The sequence below is a fragment of the Polistes dominula genome, unplaced genomic scaffold (assembly GCF_049000335.1).
Source record: "Polistes dominula isolate Pdom_NZ unplaced genomic scaffold, Pdom_raw_medaka contig_75, whole genome shotgun sequence".
Classification (NCBI taxonomy): Eukaryota; Metazoa; Arthropoda; class Insecta; order Hymenoptera; family Vespidae; genus Polistes; species Polistes dominula.
Genome location: NW_028301003.1, coordinates 1,713,639 through 1,733,758, shown reverse-complemented (window position 1 = coordinate 1,733,758; position 20,120 = coordinate 1,713,639). Strand labels below are relative to the sequence as shown.

General features: G+C 25.3%; 4 protein-coding genes across 7 annotated transcripts in view; 1 reads left to right on the top strand and 3 right to left on the bottom strand.

The window, feature by feature from the left end:
* Nucleotides 1–6,293, bottom strand: part of LOC107067261 (uncharacterized) — a 43,780-nt gene extending 37,487 nt beyond the window's left edge. The window contains 2 exon segments of the mRNA XM_089174024.1: nt 83–184; nt 5,007–6,293. Of these exon segments, the coding sequence (XP_089030150.1) occupies nt 83–184; nt 5,007–5,054 (150 nt within the window). The 5' untranslated portion in view covers nt 5,055–6,293.
* LOC107067235 (uncharacterized) lies at nt 2,331–16,584 on the top strand. Its single transcript, XM_089174025.1, has 26 exons — nt 2,331–2,958; nt 3,684–3,797; nt 6,288–6,401; nt 6,510–6,688; nt 6,769–6,892; nt 7,016–7,137; nt 7,278–7,410; nt 7,490–7,669; nt 7,810–7,949; nt 7,991–8,041; nt 8,167–8,245; nt 8,337–8,395; nt 8,586–8,701; nt 8,790–8,963; nt 9,072–9,130; nt 10,414–10,710; nt 10,813–11,153; nt 11,290–11,382; nt 11,479–11,626; nt 12,462–12,834; nt 13,048–13,182; nt 13,587–13,721; nt 14,203–14,337; nt 14,805–14,939; nt 16,306–16,345; nt 16,419–16,584. Exons 1-26 carry the CDS (start codon nt 2,944–2,946, stop codon nt 16,495–16,497), a joined length of 3,570 nt encoding a protein of 1,189 aa, XP_089030151.1. The 5' UTR covers nt 2,331–2,943; the 3' UTR covers nt 16,498–16,584.
* Nucleotides 16,585–17,008: 424 nt separating this feature from the next.
* Nucleotides 17,009–19,899, bottom strand: LOC107067277 (Jumonji domain containing 5). 4 transcript variants are annotated; one of them, XM_089174032.1, is made up of 9 exons: nt 19,812–19,899; nt 19,673–19,724; nt 18,827–18,995; nt 18,598–18,739; nt 18,253–18,433; nt 18,021–18,182; nt 17,724–17,941; nt 17,470–17,628; nt 17,009–17,384 (listed from the first exon to the last, which is right to left on the bottom strand). In XM_089174032.1, exons 3-9 carry the CDS (start codon nt 18,970–18,972, stop codon nt 17,127–17,129), a joined length of 1,266 nt encoding a protein of 421 aa, XP_089030158.1. In that variant the 5' UTR covers nt 18,973–18,995; nt 19,673–19,724; nt 19,812–19,899; the 3' UTR covers nt 17,009–17,126. The 4 variants fall into 4 exon arrangements, with proteins under 4 accessions (XP_089030158.1, XP_015178123.2, XP_089030160.1 ...); XM_015322637.2 differs by having other exon boundaries at nt 19,673–19,722; nt 19,809–19,898; XM_089174034.1 differs by lacking the exons at nt 19,673–19,724; nt 19,812–19,899 and adding an exon at nt 19,311–19,452.
* Alg14 (ALG14, UDP-N-acetylglucosaminyltransferase subunit) lies at nt 19,045–19,705 on the bottom strand. Its single transcript, XM_015322555.2, has one exon. The coding sequence runs from the start codon at nt 19,703–19,705 to the stop codon at nt 19,064–19,066; it is 642 nt and encodes a 213-aa protein (XP_015178041.2). The 3' UTR covers nt 19,045–19,063.
* Nucleotides 19,900–20,120: the final 221 nt, after the last annotated feature.

Genomic DNA, 20,120 nt, shown 5'->3' with positions numbered 1-20,120 from the left:
AAATGTAATACTATATATATATATATATATATATATATATATATATATATATATATATATATATATATTAAATATTTTTTACCGAATTTGCTGTATTTATATCTAAATCGGTGTCGAGATATTCGATGATTTTTTCAAGATTCCCAGATCGTGCTGCGCGAAGAAATGCGGTTGTATCGTCAGCCTGAAAAAAAAAAAAATTAACACACACATACACACAAAAAATAAGAAAAAGAAAAAGAAATAGAAAATGTCAAGTCAAATTTTTTTAAATAGAAGAAATTTAAAGAGAATAATGGAAAAGAAGAGAAGAAGAAGAAGAAGAAGAAGGAAAAAAAAAAAGGACGAAATATATCATTAAATAATATTGATACAGCAATGAACTTATTATCGTCAAGTTTTATTTATACTTTAAAAATATGCGTGAGTACATAATTCTATTTTTGATCTAATTAAATCTCATCTCTACTGTAAAATCTAGTTTACTGCAGTTAATGGTTTGTCACATCTTCTTCTTCTCCTTCTTTTTCTTCTTCCTGTTGTGTACATTAAACGCTTCGATTACGATATTTATTTTCGTTATAGCTTAGAGAAATCGATTATTACAAGGTCTGTAAAAAGGGTGATAAAAAGGATAATAAATACAAAATGAAATATATATATATGTATATATATATATATATCATTTATCATATGTTCTTTGTAAAATTGACCATGTAATTTGATAAATGAACACAAGTTTTAATAAGAAAAAAAGAAAAAAGAAAAAAGAAAAATCACTAGTGAAATACAGTTTAATAAAGTACTGTAAATTATGTTTGTGACTATGCATAATGATATCAAGTCTATATATATATATACACAAATAATTCGCAATAAAATAATATTGCGATTATAAATTGAGATATAAACTATCCTATCTTTCAAGTTGGATGAAACTGTATACAGTGTGTAAAATTTGATTAAAATCGGTTCAGTAATTTAAGAGTCCATTGCGGACAAACAACGTAACACGTAATTTATATATATTAAGATAAGATAAACTATCCTATCTTTTAAGTTGGATGAAACTGTACATACTGTACAAAATTTTATTAAAATCGGTTTAGTAGTTTAGGAGTCTATTGCGGACAAACAACGTGACACGTAATTTATATATATATATATATATATATATATATATATATAACGCGCGTAAAAATTCATTCATAGAAACTTTGTCTTTTTTTTTATTTTTATTTATTTATTTTTTTTTCTATTGTAATTAACAAAACAAACAAAATTCTTACAAATCACACACACACACACACGTTTATTTCAATAACACGTGACGTAAAATATAATTATTAATTTTAATTAATTTAATTAATTATTTATTATAACTTTCGAATAATTCAAGTGTATCTCAAAATGATTCTCATTAAAAAAAAAAAAAAAAATAATAATTAATTAATATCATCAATCACACGTGTAACTTAACTATATATCATTGTTTATAATAATTTAATATTACCGGCTCATTACTTTTCTTATTAAAAAAAACAAAAACAACAAAATAAAACCAATCCTAATCAATTAATAATTAATATTAAATATAAATCAATTACAAATAATAAATATAAAAAAAAAAATAGAAGAATAATAATCGAACAATCGAACATCGTAAAAAATAGGATTCGATACTATCGATATTAATTACGAGAGAGAGAGAGAGAGAGAGAGAGAGAGGCAAAAAAACTTTACAGTATATTTGCGCACCAAAAAAAAAAAAGATCGTATCACGTATTCATATCAAACCACCCCATATACCCAAACTTCAGGCTCACCATATATAACCCAACACCCTAATTTTTAATCGTAAAACCCTAAACGAAAGTATATTCCTTAAGATCCTGATAAACCCCCATCGAATTTACAAAAAAAAAAATAAAATGATTAAATATCAAACAAACATACAAATGAAAATTCTCCCAAAATTTAAACATTGAACAAACAGCAGACGAATATAAAAGCCTCCAAAATTGAAACATCAAACAAACAAATTAAAATCCTCAAAAATAAATGTTGTTCACAGTTAACGATCTTCCTTTCCTATCCTTTCCTTTCCTTTTTTTTCCCTCTTCCATCCCCCTTTCACCCTCTCCTTCTTTCCTTCACTCACTCACTCACTCACTTTTCCCATAACTCATAAGAAAATTACTTAACATTCACCAACGTTTAAGACTATCGCAAAATTCAAATCTGTCAAAGATCAAAAAATGTTGATTAATAATGAACATTAAATAAAAATGGATCCTTCATACCTGATTAGTATTGTCCGTGACCATGATGTCGTGCCGGAGAACCAGGAAACGTCCTTGACGAAGTGTTCTCTCCGGCTCGACGATTCGAGTGATTCGAGAATCGTTTGTTGAACAAAAAAAAAACGAACCCACCCAATTACCAAACTACCCGATTTAGGGATGAATGAAACGACAACTAGAGGGACTAGGATGACGACGACGACGACGACGACGACGACAAAGATTAAAACCCACCACCCGCGTCAATCCACCATTCGTGATGCCGCCCGGGTAAAGGTAACGCCAGGAAAGGTACACGGATACGATACGATACGATACGATACGATACGATACGATACGATACGAACGAACGAGTAGAACGAGTTAGAGTAAGAAAGATTGTGGGAGTGCAAATGAGAAAAAGAGAGAGAGAGAGAACTCCGAGCTCCGAGTGAACAGGGGTGGGGGGTTGGGGTTGGTGAGGTTGGGGTGGAGAAAGAACCTAAACCCAAGATAGGAGCCGCCCTTGTGCCTTCGTACAAAGCGCAGACTCGAACCTACCAACGATTCTCCCCATCTACGAATAAAACAAATACTACTTGTATATTAGTAATAGTAATAGTTTGTGAGATGGTAGTAGTGGTGGTTAGTAGTAGTGGTAATGGTAGTTGGCGGGGTAGTAGTATCGTTTTTTCTTTCTCCCTTTTTACTTTTATTTCACTTTTCTCTTTCCAATTTTCTTTCTATAACTCTCGTTGGTTCATTCCACATTCTCATTCGTTCAAAGCACATAACTTCCGTGTTAGATCACATCCGGCAATTCGAATGATAAACTCTCATTTTATTCTTTTTTTTTGTTTTTGTTTAAGAATGTTTATAGGAATCATTTTTTTTGTTTTGTTTTCTATTTATAGATTGATAGGGTTGGTATTTAAAAATTCATAAGAATTATTTTATTATATTAATAATAGGAATATATAATAGTGTATTCAATTGATTAAATTGAAAACGTTTTGGTTTATTTCATAAAGAATTGAGAAATGTTTATTTAGAGAATGATTTTACAGGAATTTAACTTTATTCGAAAAACTAACCCCTTTCAGAGGTATCTTCTATTACAAAGTTCTTGATAAAAAAAATAAAAAATAAAAAATAAAAATGAAAACTATGTTTATTACAAAATTATAGGAACAACAAATTAAATTAAGATTTGTCATATATTTATTATATATATAAGGATTATTAAATATATTAATAGATCATTCCTACATATACTATCAAAAAAAAAAAAAATTCAACTTTGTAATTCATCATACACATACATATATATATATATATACCTACCCTCGAAAAAAAGATTATAACATTGGATTATTATTTTTGGATAAAAAATATTGACAGATGAAATATAAATATATGAACAAAAATAAAAATGTATTTCCATCGATCGATTTGGTCATTTTAAGAGGGACAACCAACCAACCAACCAACCAACCAACCAACCACCAAAGTAAGGTAACAAAAACAGCAATGACGTTAAAACATGGTTGGTAAGTAGATAGGAAGAAGTAGTAGTGGAAAATGAGTCAGACCTTTGGCAATAACACGTTGTGTGTTATGCGTCGGCGTCCTAAATCGGTTTGTTATATGGTGGTCTAGAAAAGCGTCACCTGTAACACACATAGTGTGTGTCTGGTCCCCTTGGCGGCATATATGACGATCAATAAAACACTTCTCTCTCTCTCTCTCTCTCTCACACACATACATACATATACACTCTTTCTATCTCACTCACTCTGTTATGTGCTAATCAACATTGAAATAAGAAACACAAATGCACTTCCATGTATATAACCAAAGGGGTTGCGTGTAAAATGCACCTTACATACAATGATCTTTTCTTTCTCAAGGCTTTCATCACTCACACCATTTTAAACTTACCCTTCTTCTTCTTCTTCTTCTTCTCTTCTTCCATTCTATTATACTACCTATTCAAGTTTTTCCTTAATCTTTATCTTCTTTCTTTTCTCTTTTGTATTTTTTTTTTTTTTTTTGGGGAGGTTTTCTTTTATTTTTACCTTAGTCTCGTATCATTCTTACGTATCAACGATAATGAATATTTAATAGTATGATTGTTATTTTATTGATTTATTTAAAAAGAAATTAGTTGTTTGTATTCATTTTTCAAACGTTTCCTTGATTATCAGGATTTAAATTTCGTAACGTTTCGCGCGCTATTGTTGCCAACCAATCGTATAGACGTACCGCCAAATTTGAATCGAATTAAAAAATGATTATATATGTATACATATGTATATATGTATTATATATATATATTGTAGATCTATTTATAAATATAGAAAAGTAAAAATTTCAAGCTATAACGTTTTACTTAAAATATTATATGAATAAATATAAAACTATACACGTGTGATATATATCGAATTACGTCAATTACGTAAAAATAATAATAAAAAATAAAAAAACTGGTTAGTTTTTTAATTTTTCAATTAACAAAATCAATTGACAATTATATAAATAAATACTAAAAAAAAAAAAGGATAAAACGTGTGTTACAATTGCATCGAATTATAATCAAACTTTTCAAACATTTTCAATTTGAATTGATTAGAGAGGTTAATCGATGAAAGAGAAAAACAAACATTGGTCAGTTTAAATATTAAAATGATAAAAATTGTATGTTTTTTTTTTTTTTTTAATTACCTCAAGTCTAAGCCTAATAATGGGTAGAAATTCAGCCTCAGTCGTCATTCCTAAATTATAAAACTGTGTACTATGTTTGACAAAACTTGATGTTCATGCATGTGTATGTATGTATTATTATACTCTCCATGCTGAAGACGTAGGTCATTGGATATTTATAGAATTCCTTGTTATTCTCATCATAACATCTTCTTCTTCTCGTAACTTTTAACAAAAGATATTTACATAACCCCTTAGATATTACATTGATCCTTTTATAAACTCCCTTCCCTATAAATGATCAAATATCTTATTAGAAATTTGTCAATTCAAACCTCTTCAACGTTTTTCGATTTTTCAAATTAACTCTTAAATCGTTCCATCAAATTTTATACTACTTTTTTTCTTTAATATAAATATATGTATAAAATAATATTGTTTTTTTTTTTTTAATATTTATTTTATTAAACATCGTTCGTATACAATTTCCTCGTATAAAATCGATTGCAAAATTTAAACAAATCAATTTGGCGGCAATTATTCGAACTGTCAATACAATCGATCTTCTTACGAATATTATTTCGATTTATATTTCTAATCGATTTTAATGTATTATATTATATATATTAATTGTAAATTTGTATTATTTACAATCACATTTGTATAAATTATTTTCATTTAAATGCACTTTTTGTTATAACATGATATATATTTTAATTATAATAATACGTAAGGGTAAGAAAAATATTTGAATATAATTGTGTTGACGTTAAAATTCAGCGATTGGTAACCATAGAGATATTACAGATGGAGGAAACAAACCATAGGCGGTTGTGTAAGTGGAAATGTCTCTGCATGAATGTAGCAAAAAACGAAAGGTTGATGTTGTCTCTCTCTAACTCATGCGGTACCGGCGCATGCGCATTAGACTTGTCGTGTTTATCGTACACGTATGTATACGATACCAGTTACCTTACTTCTACTAGCAGATTAATGCGCATGCGCCGCTCAGCGCAAGTTAGAGAGAGACAACATCAACCTCCTATCTTCTATCTCTTGTTATTTCGCCGACAGGTTTTATGCTGGCTTGTTTATTCCTACGTGTAATATCTCTATGTTGGTAACACTGTTTTTAAATTGGCGCCAAATTACGTCACATTGAACGCAATATAATTGATTGACATACTGTCATTATTATTTTCTTATTTATTAGTATTAATTATTTATTATAACGTGATAAATTGTTGAAATTATTTCATTTCTTTTATTTTTTGTTTGTTTGTTTGTTTGTTTTTATATTAGAAATTACTTGAGCTAATAGAAAGTGGTTCAGAACAATTTTTATATCAGGAATATGACATAGCACTTAATAAATTTAATACAGCATTACAATTATTAGAAAAATCAAATTCAGACGTAAGTTATTAAATAATTCATATTTTTTAATAAATATTATTAATTATACATATTATTAATCAAATATTATTTTTATACATATATATATATATATATGTATAATTTCAGGATAAAAAAGATGTTAAATATATGGTAAAGTACTTGATATCTAATACTTTATTGCAATACAATCAATTTGGTGATTTATTGGAAGCATTAGACATTTTAATTGATTTAGAAATAAGTATGGAAGGTAAATATCCAATTGTTTATTATGGATTATCAAAAGCATATTATAAATTATACAGGTAATTATATATACATTTTTATAATCAATACATATTATTTGTAAAATATTTCATATTCTAATAAGATCAATGTGTTTTAGGTTTCAATTTGCTGCCAATACAATTCAACGTGGTATTGAAATATTAAATAATGACGAACATTTAGAAACATTTACTGCACCACCAAAATGTATTCGAAGGGAAACAACAAATGATGGATTACTAGTATGAAAAGAAATATTTTTTTTTAAATCATATTTTTTTAAAGATCATAATATATATATATATATATATGTATGTATGTATGTATGTATGTATAATTAATATTACATATTATTATAAAAATAGCTTAGTTTATTGGATTTACGAGAGAAAACATTACAATGGCGTTATCCAGATGCAAAATGTGCCTTAGATAAATGTCAAAATGTATTTCGAAATTGTCCTCCCGCCAAAGATATATATTTCAGGTAAGTAAGTAAATAAATAATTAAAGAAATAAATAAATATAAATCTTTTTATAAATAAATTGTATGAGTATATATATATATATAATCATAAATTATTTTTCTTTTCTTTTTTTTTTTCATCATCATCATTTTATTTATAGTGATCCATCTTTCACTGGTTTCGTTAATGTCACATGTAGCAATAAAAATAATCCTTGTAATTTAAACTATCATCCAAATTGTTGGAAATTTATTAAAGACAATATAGATCCGTCTAAAGATATTTCAAATTTGGTAAACAAAACAAAAATAAAATATATATATATAAATGTATATAAAAATATATTTGTATAATAAATACATCTTTGAATAGGATATGCTAAGTCGCTTATGTCTTAAACCTAACTGTAAGAATCTAGAAGAAATTTGTCTAATAACAAAAATTGAAATCTATAATGATCAGGCTAAAGTTATAGAAACTATCGAAGATTCCTTGTTATTAAAATTAACAAAATCTAATTATCCAGCTAGTAAAGGTGCTGTTAAAAAAAAAGTACGAACATAAACGTTAATTTTTTTAATATTCAATTCTTTTCTTTTCTATCTTTCTTTTTTAAATAATTTAACGTTGATCATTATTATATATATATATGTATATATATATATTTAATTGTTTATATTGATTTTTATTAGAAACAAATATTACCATCAATATCTTCAATGTCAATAAAAGAAATTAATAAGAAAACCGCAGAAATTAAGAGAAAAAAGGAAGAAATTAAGAAAAAAACCGTAGAAATTAAGAAAAAAGACGAAGAAATGAAGAAAAAAGACGAAGAAATGAAAAAAAAGACGAAGAAATGAAGAAAAAAGATGAAGAAATGAAGAAAAAAACCGAAGAATTTAAGAAGATAAATAAAGAAATGTAAGAATAATATTTATTATAATAAATAAAACTTACTTAAATATTTAATGATCACAAAAAGTATACATACATATATATATATTTTTTTTTATTAATATTTCTTGTGTGTATTTATATATTTACAGATTGGATAGAGAAAATTCGTTAAATAAATTAAAAGAATTAAGAGAAAATTATTTTTATCCGCTTATAGGTAACATTGAGGTATGATATTTATTTTAATTTATACAAATTTATACATGTTATTTTACATATTATTTTTATAAATAATATGTATATATTTTTGTTATTACAGACAGATTGGGAATGTAAAAAGATAGAAGATGCAGATCAATTCAATGGTTTTTTATTGGAGTGAGTAATTAATAGAAAATTAATAGAAATATAAATAAATAAATATTAATTAAGAACAATATAAAAGATTGTATTTTAATGTTTGATCAAAATATTCTTTATAATATATTTTTATTATCTATATTATATCTTATAATTCTTATATTTTATTATTTAATAATTTATTATTATTTATTATATATTTTATTAGGATTTTGTATGAATATATTAAATCAAAAAAAGTACTAAGTAAAGCGGTATTAATAATTAAATGGCATGAAACAAAATTATTGTTCCCTGATTCTCCAGAGATAAAAACAATTTTAGGTAAATAATCTCATTGTATTACAATTTATACAATATTTAGTGTTATATATTTTTTTTAAATTGTTTCTTTATTATATTATTATTTTAGATTCAGATATAATAGATCTTTTACTTAAACACACACAACTTATAATGATTGGAGATTTTATATGTATTCCACAAGACTTAGAAAAAGCGCTCTATTTATTTGAAGAGGAAGTAATTGAAAATTATGAGAAATTAATAATCGACAACTTTGACACAGAAATTGCAAAATCAGCAAGTATATAATCAATTATTAATTCATAAACATAATCTAAAGTTGTTTGATATTAATATAATATAAATAAATGAAATAATTAATAATGTTACTTTAAACATTTATTTGCAGTTGATAAAGTATTATCGAATTACAATCCTGAATTTGAAAATATAGAAGATGAAGAAGAGGTCTGTATATAAATATGTAAAAAAAAATAAATAATTTATTTTTTATTTGGTCGAGTCATAAATAACTTCCGTTTCTTATTTATTTAATAAATTTTTTAGACTCTGAAGCTGAAGCTTCCTAAGAGTCTTTGTACAATAAAGTATAATAATTCATATAAACTAGAGGTTAAATTATAAGTTGAGAAAAAAAATATATCTAAACAATAATAATAATAATGGTAACATTGATTTTAAGCATCACAAGCCTCGCTAAATGTCTCTGTTAATAAAGAAATTATAAGACATGGTTTTGAAAACACAATAATCAAATGATAGTCACAATCTATTCAGATAGTTGATTCCAGATTTTTACCGGCGTAATTAAGAAAGATTTATCATAAGTTACAGTTCTTACAAATGTTAAGCTTAACACTTGAAAATGTCTCTCAGAACGAGCACGAACAGTAGTCATAAAATTGAAGTTAATCCTCAATATTTCTTATGAGACAAAGAATGGAGTTTTTTTTTTTGAACTCTTTGCAATAGTTGAACGTATCTATTGGATTTTGCTCCAATATTACCTTTGAAAGGTTCATCAAAGTCGGAAATACGTCCCCTGCACTCGGGTTCATCTTTTTAAGATCGTATCTCCAGAACGGAATTTTACAAACCAATTTCTGACTGCCCTATCAGTTATCCAGTCCTGCACTGTATAAGCTGTATATTTTTTCAGTTGCCATCTTAGTGCTACTTGCCTTGTTTCAATTCCTAAAGCATTACATGTTGAATATGCACTTTTGGAAGTGAAAACTTCTTTAGAATGGGTGTGATTTGAAACAATGTAACGGAGTGGTAGGCGGCTATGTAACGGAGCGGTAGGCGGCTATGTAACGGAGCGGTGGGAGGCAATGAAACGGCCGCGATACTAAATAAGAAGAGAATACAATTATCCTACAGCAGATATTTTGATTTTGTATTTGTCTCATTCTCTCGAAACTTAGTTTTTTGAAGATCTCACTTCTAACACGTGTGATCTTTACTATCCATTTCAGTGATTAAGAAAAACGGTTAAATGTAACATTGACTGCATAAAAAAGTTAACAGAAGACTAACTGAATCCTCATCTATATAGTGATATCGAAAATCCGTTTGTTTCGGTGACTTATAGTAGGTAAATACGAAAAATAGATTATACATAGCCGCATCGGAAGTTACTTATGACTCGACCTAATATTTCCTTCATATTATATATATATATATATATTTTCTTCTATACAATTGTTAATTATATTTTAATCTTATAGAATAATATGAACATTTCGTCAGACTCATCTGATAAGATTAGCAATGCAAGTAATAAAGCAATTGCTGATACTTCAGTAGATGCTTATTTAAAATCAGTTACCGAGAGTAAATATATTGATAATAATAATGATGATATAAATGACGTAAAAAATTATATTGATGATATAGTAAAATATGATGTAATATATTCAGAAAGTGCGCAACTTTGTGTAGATCATTTTTTAGAAAAATATTTTAATAAGTCATCAGTTGCATCAAATGATGTGCCACCTGATAATATTAACACAGTCTTGTCTGTAAGTTATCTTAATGTTTATTAAAAATTGTGTTTAAATTCAACAACAAAAAATTGAATGTCCATGTTATATATTTATTTATTTTTTTTTTTAAATTTACAGTATATAATTCAAAATGATGAAATGTCCACAAAAGATAAGCAGGATTATTTAGAAGAGTTTTATTATTTAACTTTAAAAAATGGTATTAAATTGACACAACAATATATGCAAGGAAATGATGATATTTTAAAATCAAAATTAAATCACAATCAGTCTGAAGTATACAAGGAACTAAATTTAGAAAAATTACTAGAAGAAGATATAACAGATGTGGAACAAGGTTATTCATTAATAAAAAAATATAAACAACAAACAAAATCATTAAAAATTAATACTAAGAATTTTAGTAGGAGAATAACACAACTTGACAAAAGTATGAATGAAATAAAAGAACAAGTTGCGTAAGTATTTTTAAAATTTATTCTAAATTCATCTAAAATCATTAAATATTCATAAAAATATATATATATATATATATATATATATATATATATATATATATATATTATATTTATTTGTAATATTATTATTATTTAGTGTTTTGAAAGTAATGAATTTGGAATTGAGAAAGCAAAATGCTGTACAAAAATTAGAACTGCAATATCTAAATAACAAAAATGTTTTAAGCGAGTAAGTAAAAATTTCACATGTATATATATATTTAAACATTGTAACAAACTTATTTATATTCTATTAAACGTTTTCTTTTTTTTTTTCTTAATATAGTGTCCTCCATTGTAGCAACGCAGCAGTAGAAATTTTATCAAAAATAAATAATATGATTGAAAGCTATTGTGGATCGAATATTGATTCAGATTATAACGAGTGGAGGTCAATATTAAGTGAAGTATTGCATGCAGCTCAAGACCTTGAGGTACAATATAATAAATTTTATAATTATATTTCTTTGAATATATTAATCCTTTGCACTCCGCACGATTCTCGACGTTGAAGTAGCAGCTACACCGCGCCACAGAAATGGCACATTTACAGACCCTCGTATTATTTAGTATAACTTTCGAACCAAGTAACGGATTCTAATGATATTGGACTTATATTAATCTGTAAACATCAAGGAACATATTTACCTAAAGAACTTTTACCAAAAGAACTTATTTACCAAGAGAATGTATGTGTGTAATAGCGTTGCAATTGAAAAAGAAAGCGAACGCGTTACATTGTATTTGAAATGTGACACTATTTGATAATATTTCTTTGTACATTATAAATCTCAATATAAAATGCGAGATATGCTTCTATAAAAACATTTCTTCAACAAATTCTTCTTATCGCTTTTCTCAAGTTTCGTCAAAAAGTTCTCGGATCCGTCGTTAAACACGCGTCTCGCATTCTCTTAGAACACAAAACCCGCTGACAATTTTTATTATATATCTTTGTTATTTGACTATATTTTGATTAGATGTCTTGTGCTATTTTAAGAGAAAACATCAGGGAAACATGCATGTGTCAAAAAGTTGTGCTGAAATAACTTAATTTCTCGTAATAACTAATAAACTTTAATGTCTCATACATTGAGACATCAAAGTGATAGGCTAGAATCAAAGTGTCTTATACGATGAGACAGCAGAGTGCAAAGGATTAATAATAATAATAATAATGAAACAGATCAAATATTTGTAATATTGAATCTAATATAATTATATAATAATTATATATTAATTTTGTCAATGATTCGTTTGTTGTAATAGATGGAATATGCGACACAAAAATCGTTGGTAGACTTAATGAAACAAAATGATTTGCGTGAGATTAACATGAAATATATACAGCCACCTCTTAGCCCAACGAGAAATTTATGTACTTGTGTAACCGAAGCTTTTACATTGTTATATAGAAATTTAACAGACTTGACGGGAGAATTTTCGGAACTTTTTTCTATATTGTTGTCCTATTCACCATCAGATATTTCTCAAATAATACCATCCCATCTAGTAAAATTGAAGGATTTTCTTTGTCGTAAGGAAATTGGTAATAAGAATATTTATGATAATAGAATAAAAGCAACAAATGACACCAAACAAAATTATAAAACAAAACTTGAAAATATATATGAAAATATTGGTAAATTTTTAATATATATATATATATATATATATATATATATATATATATATACAAAATTTTATTAAAATCGGTTCAGTAGTTTAGGAGTCCATTGGGGACAAACAAATATATATATAAAAATACAGTATAAATGTAGTTAGAATTCATATAAAAACATAATAAGGAGAAGACATTTTTGTTTAATGATATATAATATAAATAAATTTACAGAAAGCATCGATAAAAAGTTACAATCAACTGCTATTGAACAAGTGGAATCAGAAGATATTCAAACTAAAGATACAGTTGTCAATGATAATGTCATTGAAACATCTAACGATAATGAAATACATTCACCGCTATTAGGTATGTTTATTAAAATAAAATTTGATTTATTTATGAAATGTGAAGATTCCATGGGAAATAAAACCCAAGGAACAAATAATACTACGATAAAAGATGATAATACGAATATTGAATGGTAAGAACAAAAAGACGAAAATTGATCTTATTGATGAATTAATAAATAATGAGTATATGTATATTATTTCAAAACTAACAAATTAATTGATAATATTTTGGGTAATTGCAATTATCTTAAATTAATTGATAATCAATTTCCCATCATTTTGGTTCGTGTAATCATCTTTTTGAGAACTTCAATGTCAAATTTGATAAAAGATCATAGATTCATATGAAAATATTGATAAATTTTTAATATATCTATATCCATAAAAATACAGTAAGATATATAATAAATAAATTTACAGTAAGCATCAATAAGGCGTTACAATCATATGATACTGAACAAATGGTAGCAGAAAATATTCAAACTAAAGATAAAGTTGACTGTAATAATGTCATTGAAACATCTAACGATAATAAAACACATTCACCGCTATTAGGTATGTCTATTTAAATAAAATCTGATTTATTTATGTAATGCGAAGATTCCATGGAAAATAAAACCTAAGAAACTAATGATATATATATATAAATAAAATAATATTGCGATTATAAATTGAGATGTAAATTATCCTATCTTTCAAGTTTGATGAAACTGTACATAGTGTACAAAATTTTATTAAAATCGGTTCAGTAGTTTTGGGGTACATTGCGGACAAACAACGTGACACGTAATTTATATATATTAAGATAAGATAAACTATCCTATCTTTCAAGTTGAATGAAACTGTACATAGTGTACAAAATTTTATTAAAATCGGTTCAGTAGTTTTGGGGTACATTGCGGACAAACAACGTGACACGTAATTTATATATATATATTCATAAAAATACAGTATAAATGTAGTTTAGAATTCATATAAAAACAAAATAAGGAGTAGAAATTTTTGTTAATGATATATAATATAAATAAATTTACAGAAAGCATCAATAAGGCGTTACAAATATATGATACTGAACAAGTGGTACCAGAAAATATTTCAACTAAAGATAAAGTCGTCAATATAAATGTCATGAAAACATCTAACGATAATAAAATACGTTCATCACTATTAGGTAAGTCTATTTAAATAAAATCTGATTTATTTATGCAATGCGAAGATTCCATAGAAAATAAAACCCAAGAAACTAATGATATATATATATATATAATAATATTGCGATTATAAATTGAGATATAAACTATCCTATCTTTCAAGTTGGATAATACTGTACACAGTGTACAAAATTTTATTAAAATCGGTTCAGTAGTTTTGGGGTACATTGCGGACAAACAACGTGACACGTAATTTATATATATTAAGATAAGATAAACTATCCTATCTTTCAAGTTGGATGAAACTGTACACAGTGTACAAAATTTTATTAAAATCGGTTCAGTAGTTTAGAAGTCCATTGGGGACAAACAAATTATATATACATATATCTGTAAAAATACAGTATAAATGTAGTTTAGAATACATATGAAAACATAATAAAGAGAAGAAATTTTTGTTAATGATATATAATAATTAAATTTACAGATTGCATCGATAAAAATTTACAATCATATTATATTGAAGAAGTGGAACCAGAAAATATTCAAACTAAAGATGAAACTGACTGTGATTGTGTCATTGAAACATCTAACGATAATAAAATACGTTCACCGATATTTGGTACGTCTATTAAAATAAAATCTGATTTATTTATGAAATGTGAAGATTCCATGGAAAATAAAACCCATGGAACTACTAATGATACAACGATAAAAGATGATAATACGAATATTGAAGGAAAAGAACAAAGTGACGAAAATTCATCTTATTGATGAATTAATAATTATATCATTAAAAAATAATGAGTATGTATATTTATGTATTATTCAAAACTTACAAATTAATTGATAATATTTTGGGTAATCGCAATAATCTAAAATTAATTTTTTAATTAATAACCTATCTTTTTTTTTGTTCGTGTAATCATCTTTTTGAGAATTTAAATGTCAATTTTGATAAAAAAAAAATCACATCAAGTATTGTATTTATTTATAATTGATGTATTATTCAAAATATTAAAAAGTCAACATTATCAAATAAAAGAATCTGTAAATATGCACACACAATATATATATATAACTTACAAATTATATTATGTACATATTACATAACTCAACATTACATATAACACATTAATATATATACAGTAAAGAGCATAACTGAACCAATAACCACTACTTTTGTATAAATCTTAATTTATTGCTAAGAATGTAAATGAATATTAAAAAATGGACGTTATAGTAAGTTTTTATTTCAGTTAGAAGTAACATTACTAATTTAATTATTTAATTAATTTAATAATTAAAACTTCAACTACAACCAGTGAACCAGATGTGACAAATCGTATAATTGTTCGTACATCCTACGGTGATAATTTTTTGAGTCTTCCTCCTAACATTTAATAACATACTTTTACAGTATTTTTTTTTTTTTTCCTATTTTTTGCAATGTCGACTAAATAACACTACAATTTTTCACTAAAATAACACTACAAAGAAATTACTTTTTTTTTAAACAATTTGTAGCAATTGCCTTCATATTTGCTTTAATTTATTTGCGTACTTTTCTGTTCGACTGATTGCGAGAAATTGAATGCTTAGACATAAACGTAAACAAAAAATATATTTTGTAAACTATTTTGTAAACATATCAAACTGTTAGATGTAAAAATACTGCTGAAACATTCCACGTAAACAACACATTTATTTTACAGACCGGTGAAAAACCGAGTCAATCCATTTTGTTTATAAGTGCTAAACGAGGAGACATTAATTATTGAAAAAATTAGTGATGTTACTTCTAACTGAAATAAAACTTACTGTAATGTACATTTTTTAAATATTCATTTACATTCTTAGCAATAAATTAAGATTTATACAAAAGTAATGGTTAATTGGTTCAGTTATGCTCTTTATACTGTATATATTATAATAATAATAATAATAATAATAATAATATAAATATATTTTTATATTTTGAATTATAGCTAAAATGAAAAAAGATTTCGGAACTTTTTTAAAAAAAAAGGTAAGAATATCAATGAATTAATGAATTAATTACAAATGAATTATATAATTAATATTTCGATATGAATATTTTAGATGAAGACAATTCATCAATTGATTCAAATGATGCAGATTTATCTCCAATATCGAAACAAACATGTTCTTTAATATAACAATTTAATATAATATTATTTTAACAATTATTGACAAAAAGAAATTTAATTTGAAAATAAACAGAACAACTTTTTCGTGACAAAATATCTAACGATAATCAAATTATTAATCAAACCAATTATTTATAATGAATCTAATATGTCCCATATACAATTAGATAATAAAATTATTCATTATAACAGAATGTGAAGATAAATTTCATTAAATGGGTATGGTATATAATATTAAATAAATATAAGATATAATAATGACATATTACAAATATTCTAAATAGAAATAACATATGTTTCAGTTTGTATTAAACAATGGTTTTAATTATCATTAGATTGATAACAAAATATTTTCTTTTCAAACATATATATTTTAATAACGAAAGTACATTATTACTGAATAACTGTAATTTGTGACAAAGTAAATTTATATAAGTTAACGATATGTTAACATATTTTTACATGTGAACTATATATTATTAATTTTGACATATATTGAATTGTTAAAAAAAAACTATCATTTTTACACACAATAGAAGATATATTTAATACAACAACATTTGTACAATATTTTTATTTAAACGCAAGATTGTATACTACAATTATTGAATAATTCAAACATGTTAATTGTGTGGTATTTAAGTCCACCAAAAACTGACAGAAAAACTTGTTGTTAGTGCTGTTACATGATGCCACCATTTAGGTGGAATATATAACATTTCACCTGGTCCTAAATAACACATATAACCTTTGGCTTTTTTCAAATTTGGCCATTTTACGTAATCTGGTTTTAAAGGATCTACTTGTGCTGTATTATTAAGTAATTTTGTGTCGTAGGGATATAAATTTATGGAATCAGATGGATTATATAAAAATATTCTTTTATAACCGAATACCTGAACACACACACACAAAAATATTATTTATATAATATATTAATAATAATAATAATAATAATAATAAATAGATATTACTTCGTACCTGACATAATAAATTATTTTTTATATCAAAATGTAATGGTGACACTGTTCCAGCTGGTCCAAACCATGCATTTATATCTGGTGGCTCAACTTCTACATCCTCTTTATCAGAAAACGAACAATAATCTGGTATAACGATATCATTTTGTAATTCTGGTATCTATTTTAATGAATAACAAATATAATAGAAGAATATATATATATATTATTTCATAAAGTTTGTGTTAGACGATATTTTCTTTCTTTAAATAATACCTGATCAAAAAGCTGATGTTGAGCCAAATAAGCAACCTTTTGTGTACCTTTAATTATATGCGATTGTAAAAATTCTGAAAATGTAATTAAACTTTGACTCCAATCTTCTTCTGTATAACGTGATCCTATTTCAATAGGCACTGTACGACTTCCTGCGATTTTATTCAAATAATCAATATCTTGCCACAAATGTAAAGCATTCCAATGTTTCATAGAATCTAAAAGGAAAGATATTTGTTTTTTTTTTATAAATATACTTATATATTATTTCTATTTTATTAATAATAAACAATTTACCTGTTATTATAACTGGAATTTTGGGTATAAAGATGTCTTTGTAAAATAATTCCATAGATGGTACCTTGTATCGATTAACTTGTACAAATTCAGGTAACAACGATTGAGAAACTTGACTATAATCAATTTCGATTTTTTGTACATTAAGTGTTCTCACAAATTCTAGAAAATAAAAATAAAAATAATACCTAATTCGATATAATGATTACTTTGATAAATAATTTATACTTACTATTATAATAATTATTTATTTTGGAAGCAATTGTTGTTAGTAATGATGGCTCATTAGGTAAAGGTGCACCTAATAATATACCTTTATCAATTTGTTGAATTATTTCTTGCAATACTTTGATCTCTGTATCTGATGATTTTTCTTTATTTTCATGTTTTTCTTCTATTTCTAACAGTATTACCTAAAAAAAAAAAATATAAATATTAACAATTAATAAAATACATACATACATACATACATACATACATACGTATTGCTTACTTTAGTATATAAAACTTGATCAACAAAAAAAAAGAATTACAGTAATATTATCAAATCATTTTTCATAAATTTGTTTGTCTATACCTTTATGAGACTACAAAAAGAATAACTGTATCTGTAAGATATTGGAACATCTTTCCAATGTCCTGAATTTAATATTTGCCAGGTACGATCTAAACAAGCTTCTATTGTTATTAAAGATTTGTTTATCCATTTTGTCTCCACGCTTTAATCAAAAATACAAGAAGAAAAGCATTTTATATGTATTAACAGACAAGAGAATATTGATAAAATAATGTAATTATATATTTACAATTTGTTTAAATTAAATCCTCTTAATACATCAATAATAGATATTAAATGTACTTTTATTTCATTTGGCAAATATTTCAAATCTTCTTTCAATAATATCCAATCAATGAATTCATTGATTAACTGTATCTCGCAAGCCATCATCATTAATAATGTTTTATAAACAATTTCTGAAATTGACATAGGTTAAATAGGTTAATTAGAAATAATATTAATTGATGATAATAAATAAGTAGATTTAATTATGACAAGTAAAAACTTTGTCATACAATGATTTATTTACAAATGGCCATCTTACGATTGTATGATCTACAAAATAATACAAAATAATTGCACTCAATGAAAATGTTTTAACTCGACAATAACTTTCTATAAATACGGTAGTTATGTTAAGAGTGTAGAATATTTTAAATACAAATGTTACAATACATAAAGGAACACATGTTCCTGGACCATTGCATAAAAGTAATTCTGGTTTTTCCGACCATAAAATAGATGTTGCTTCTAACGTTGCCATAAGTGTTGTCCATACAGAAGAAATATACGATTGTCCAACTTCTCTGCTTCTAGTGATTCTTATTATTTTATAATCATTTTGATTTTCTTCTATAACTTTTACTTTATCAATACTAATATTGTCAGTAGAAGCAGAAACATATATTCTAGGTGTATACATTTTATAATCCATTAATTTAACAATTCGCAACATTTCTGCTGTATGTCCTCCCGATCCTAATATTATCATAGTTTTAGCCGGTGTTTCTCTCAATTTCTTCTTAGCACTTGTTTTCTTATCTTTCATTAATATTAAAAATACAATTCTTAATATAATGATCAAGGGACATACAATTAATATAATATGAATATACGTCAAGACCATTTTGTCCTTGCATTAATCTGAAATCAATTATATATAATATAATATCATTTCACAAAAATTATCATCACACAATTATAAATATTCCCAACAAAAAAAATCAAACCCTTCATCCATAGAATTAAGATGTCCAAATAATAATTGAACAAAAATATTGTTTACTGGTGTACAATTCAAATGTAACAATATCGTGTTTATGATAATATAACAACAATCCCAAATGTTGACAAATTTATACACAAAATAATATACTTGAAAACTATTAATTAATAAATACAAAGAGAAGGATTGAAAAAAAATATGAAGAAAATAAAGAAGAAATGTCGGTAAAAAAAAAAAAAAATCATAATTATTGGACATACATATGTTATCACCCAAAATTATATTTCGTTGATACGCTCCTGTGTAATCTCGGCAC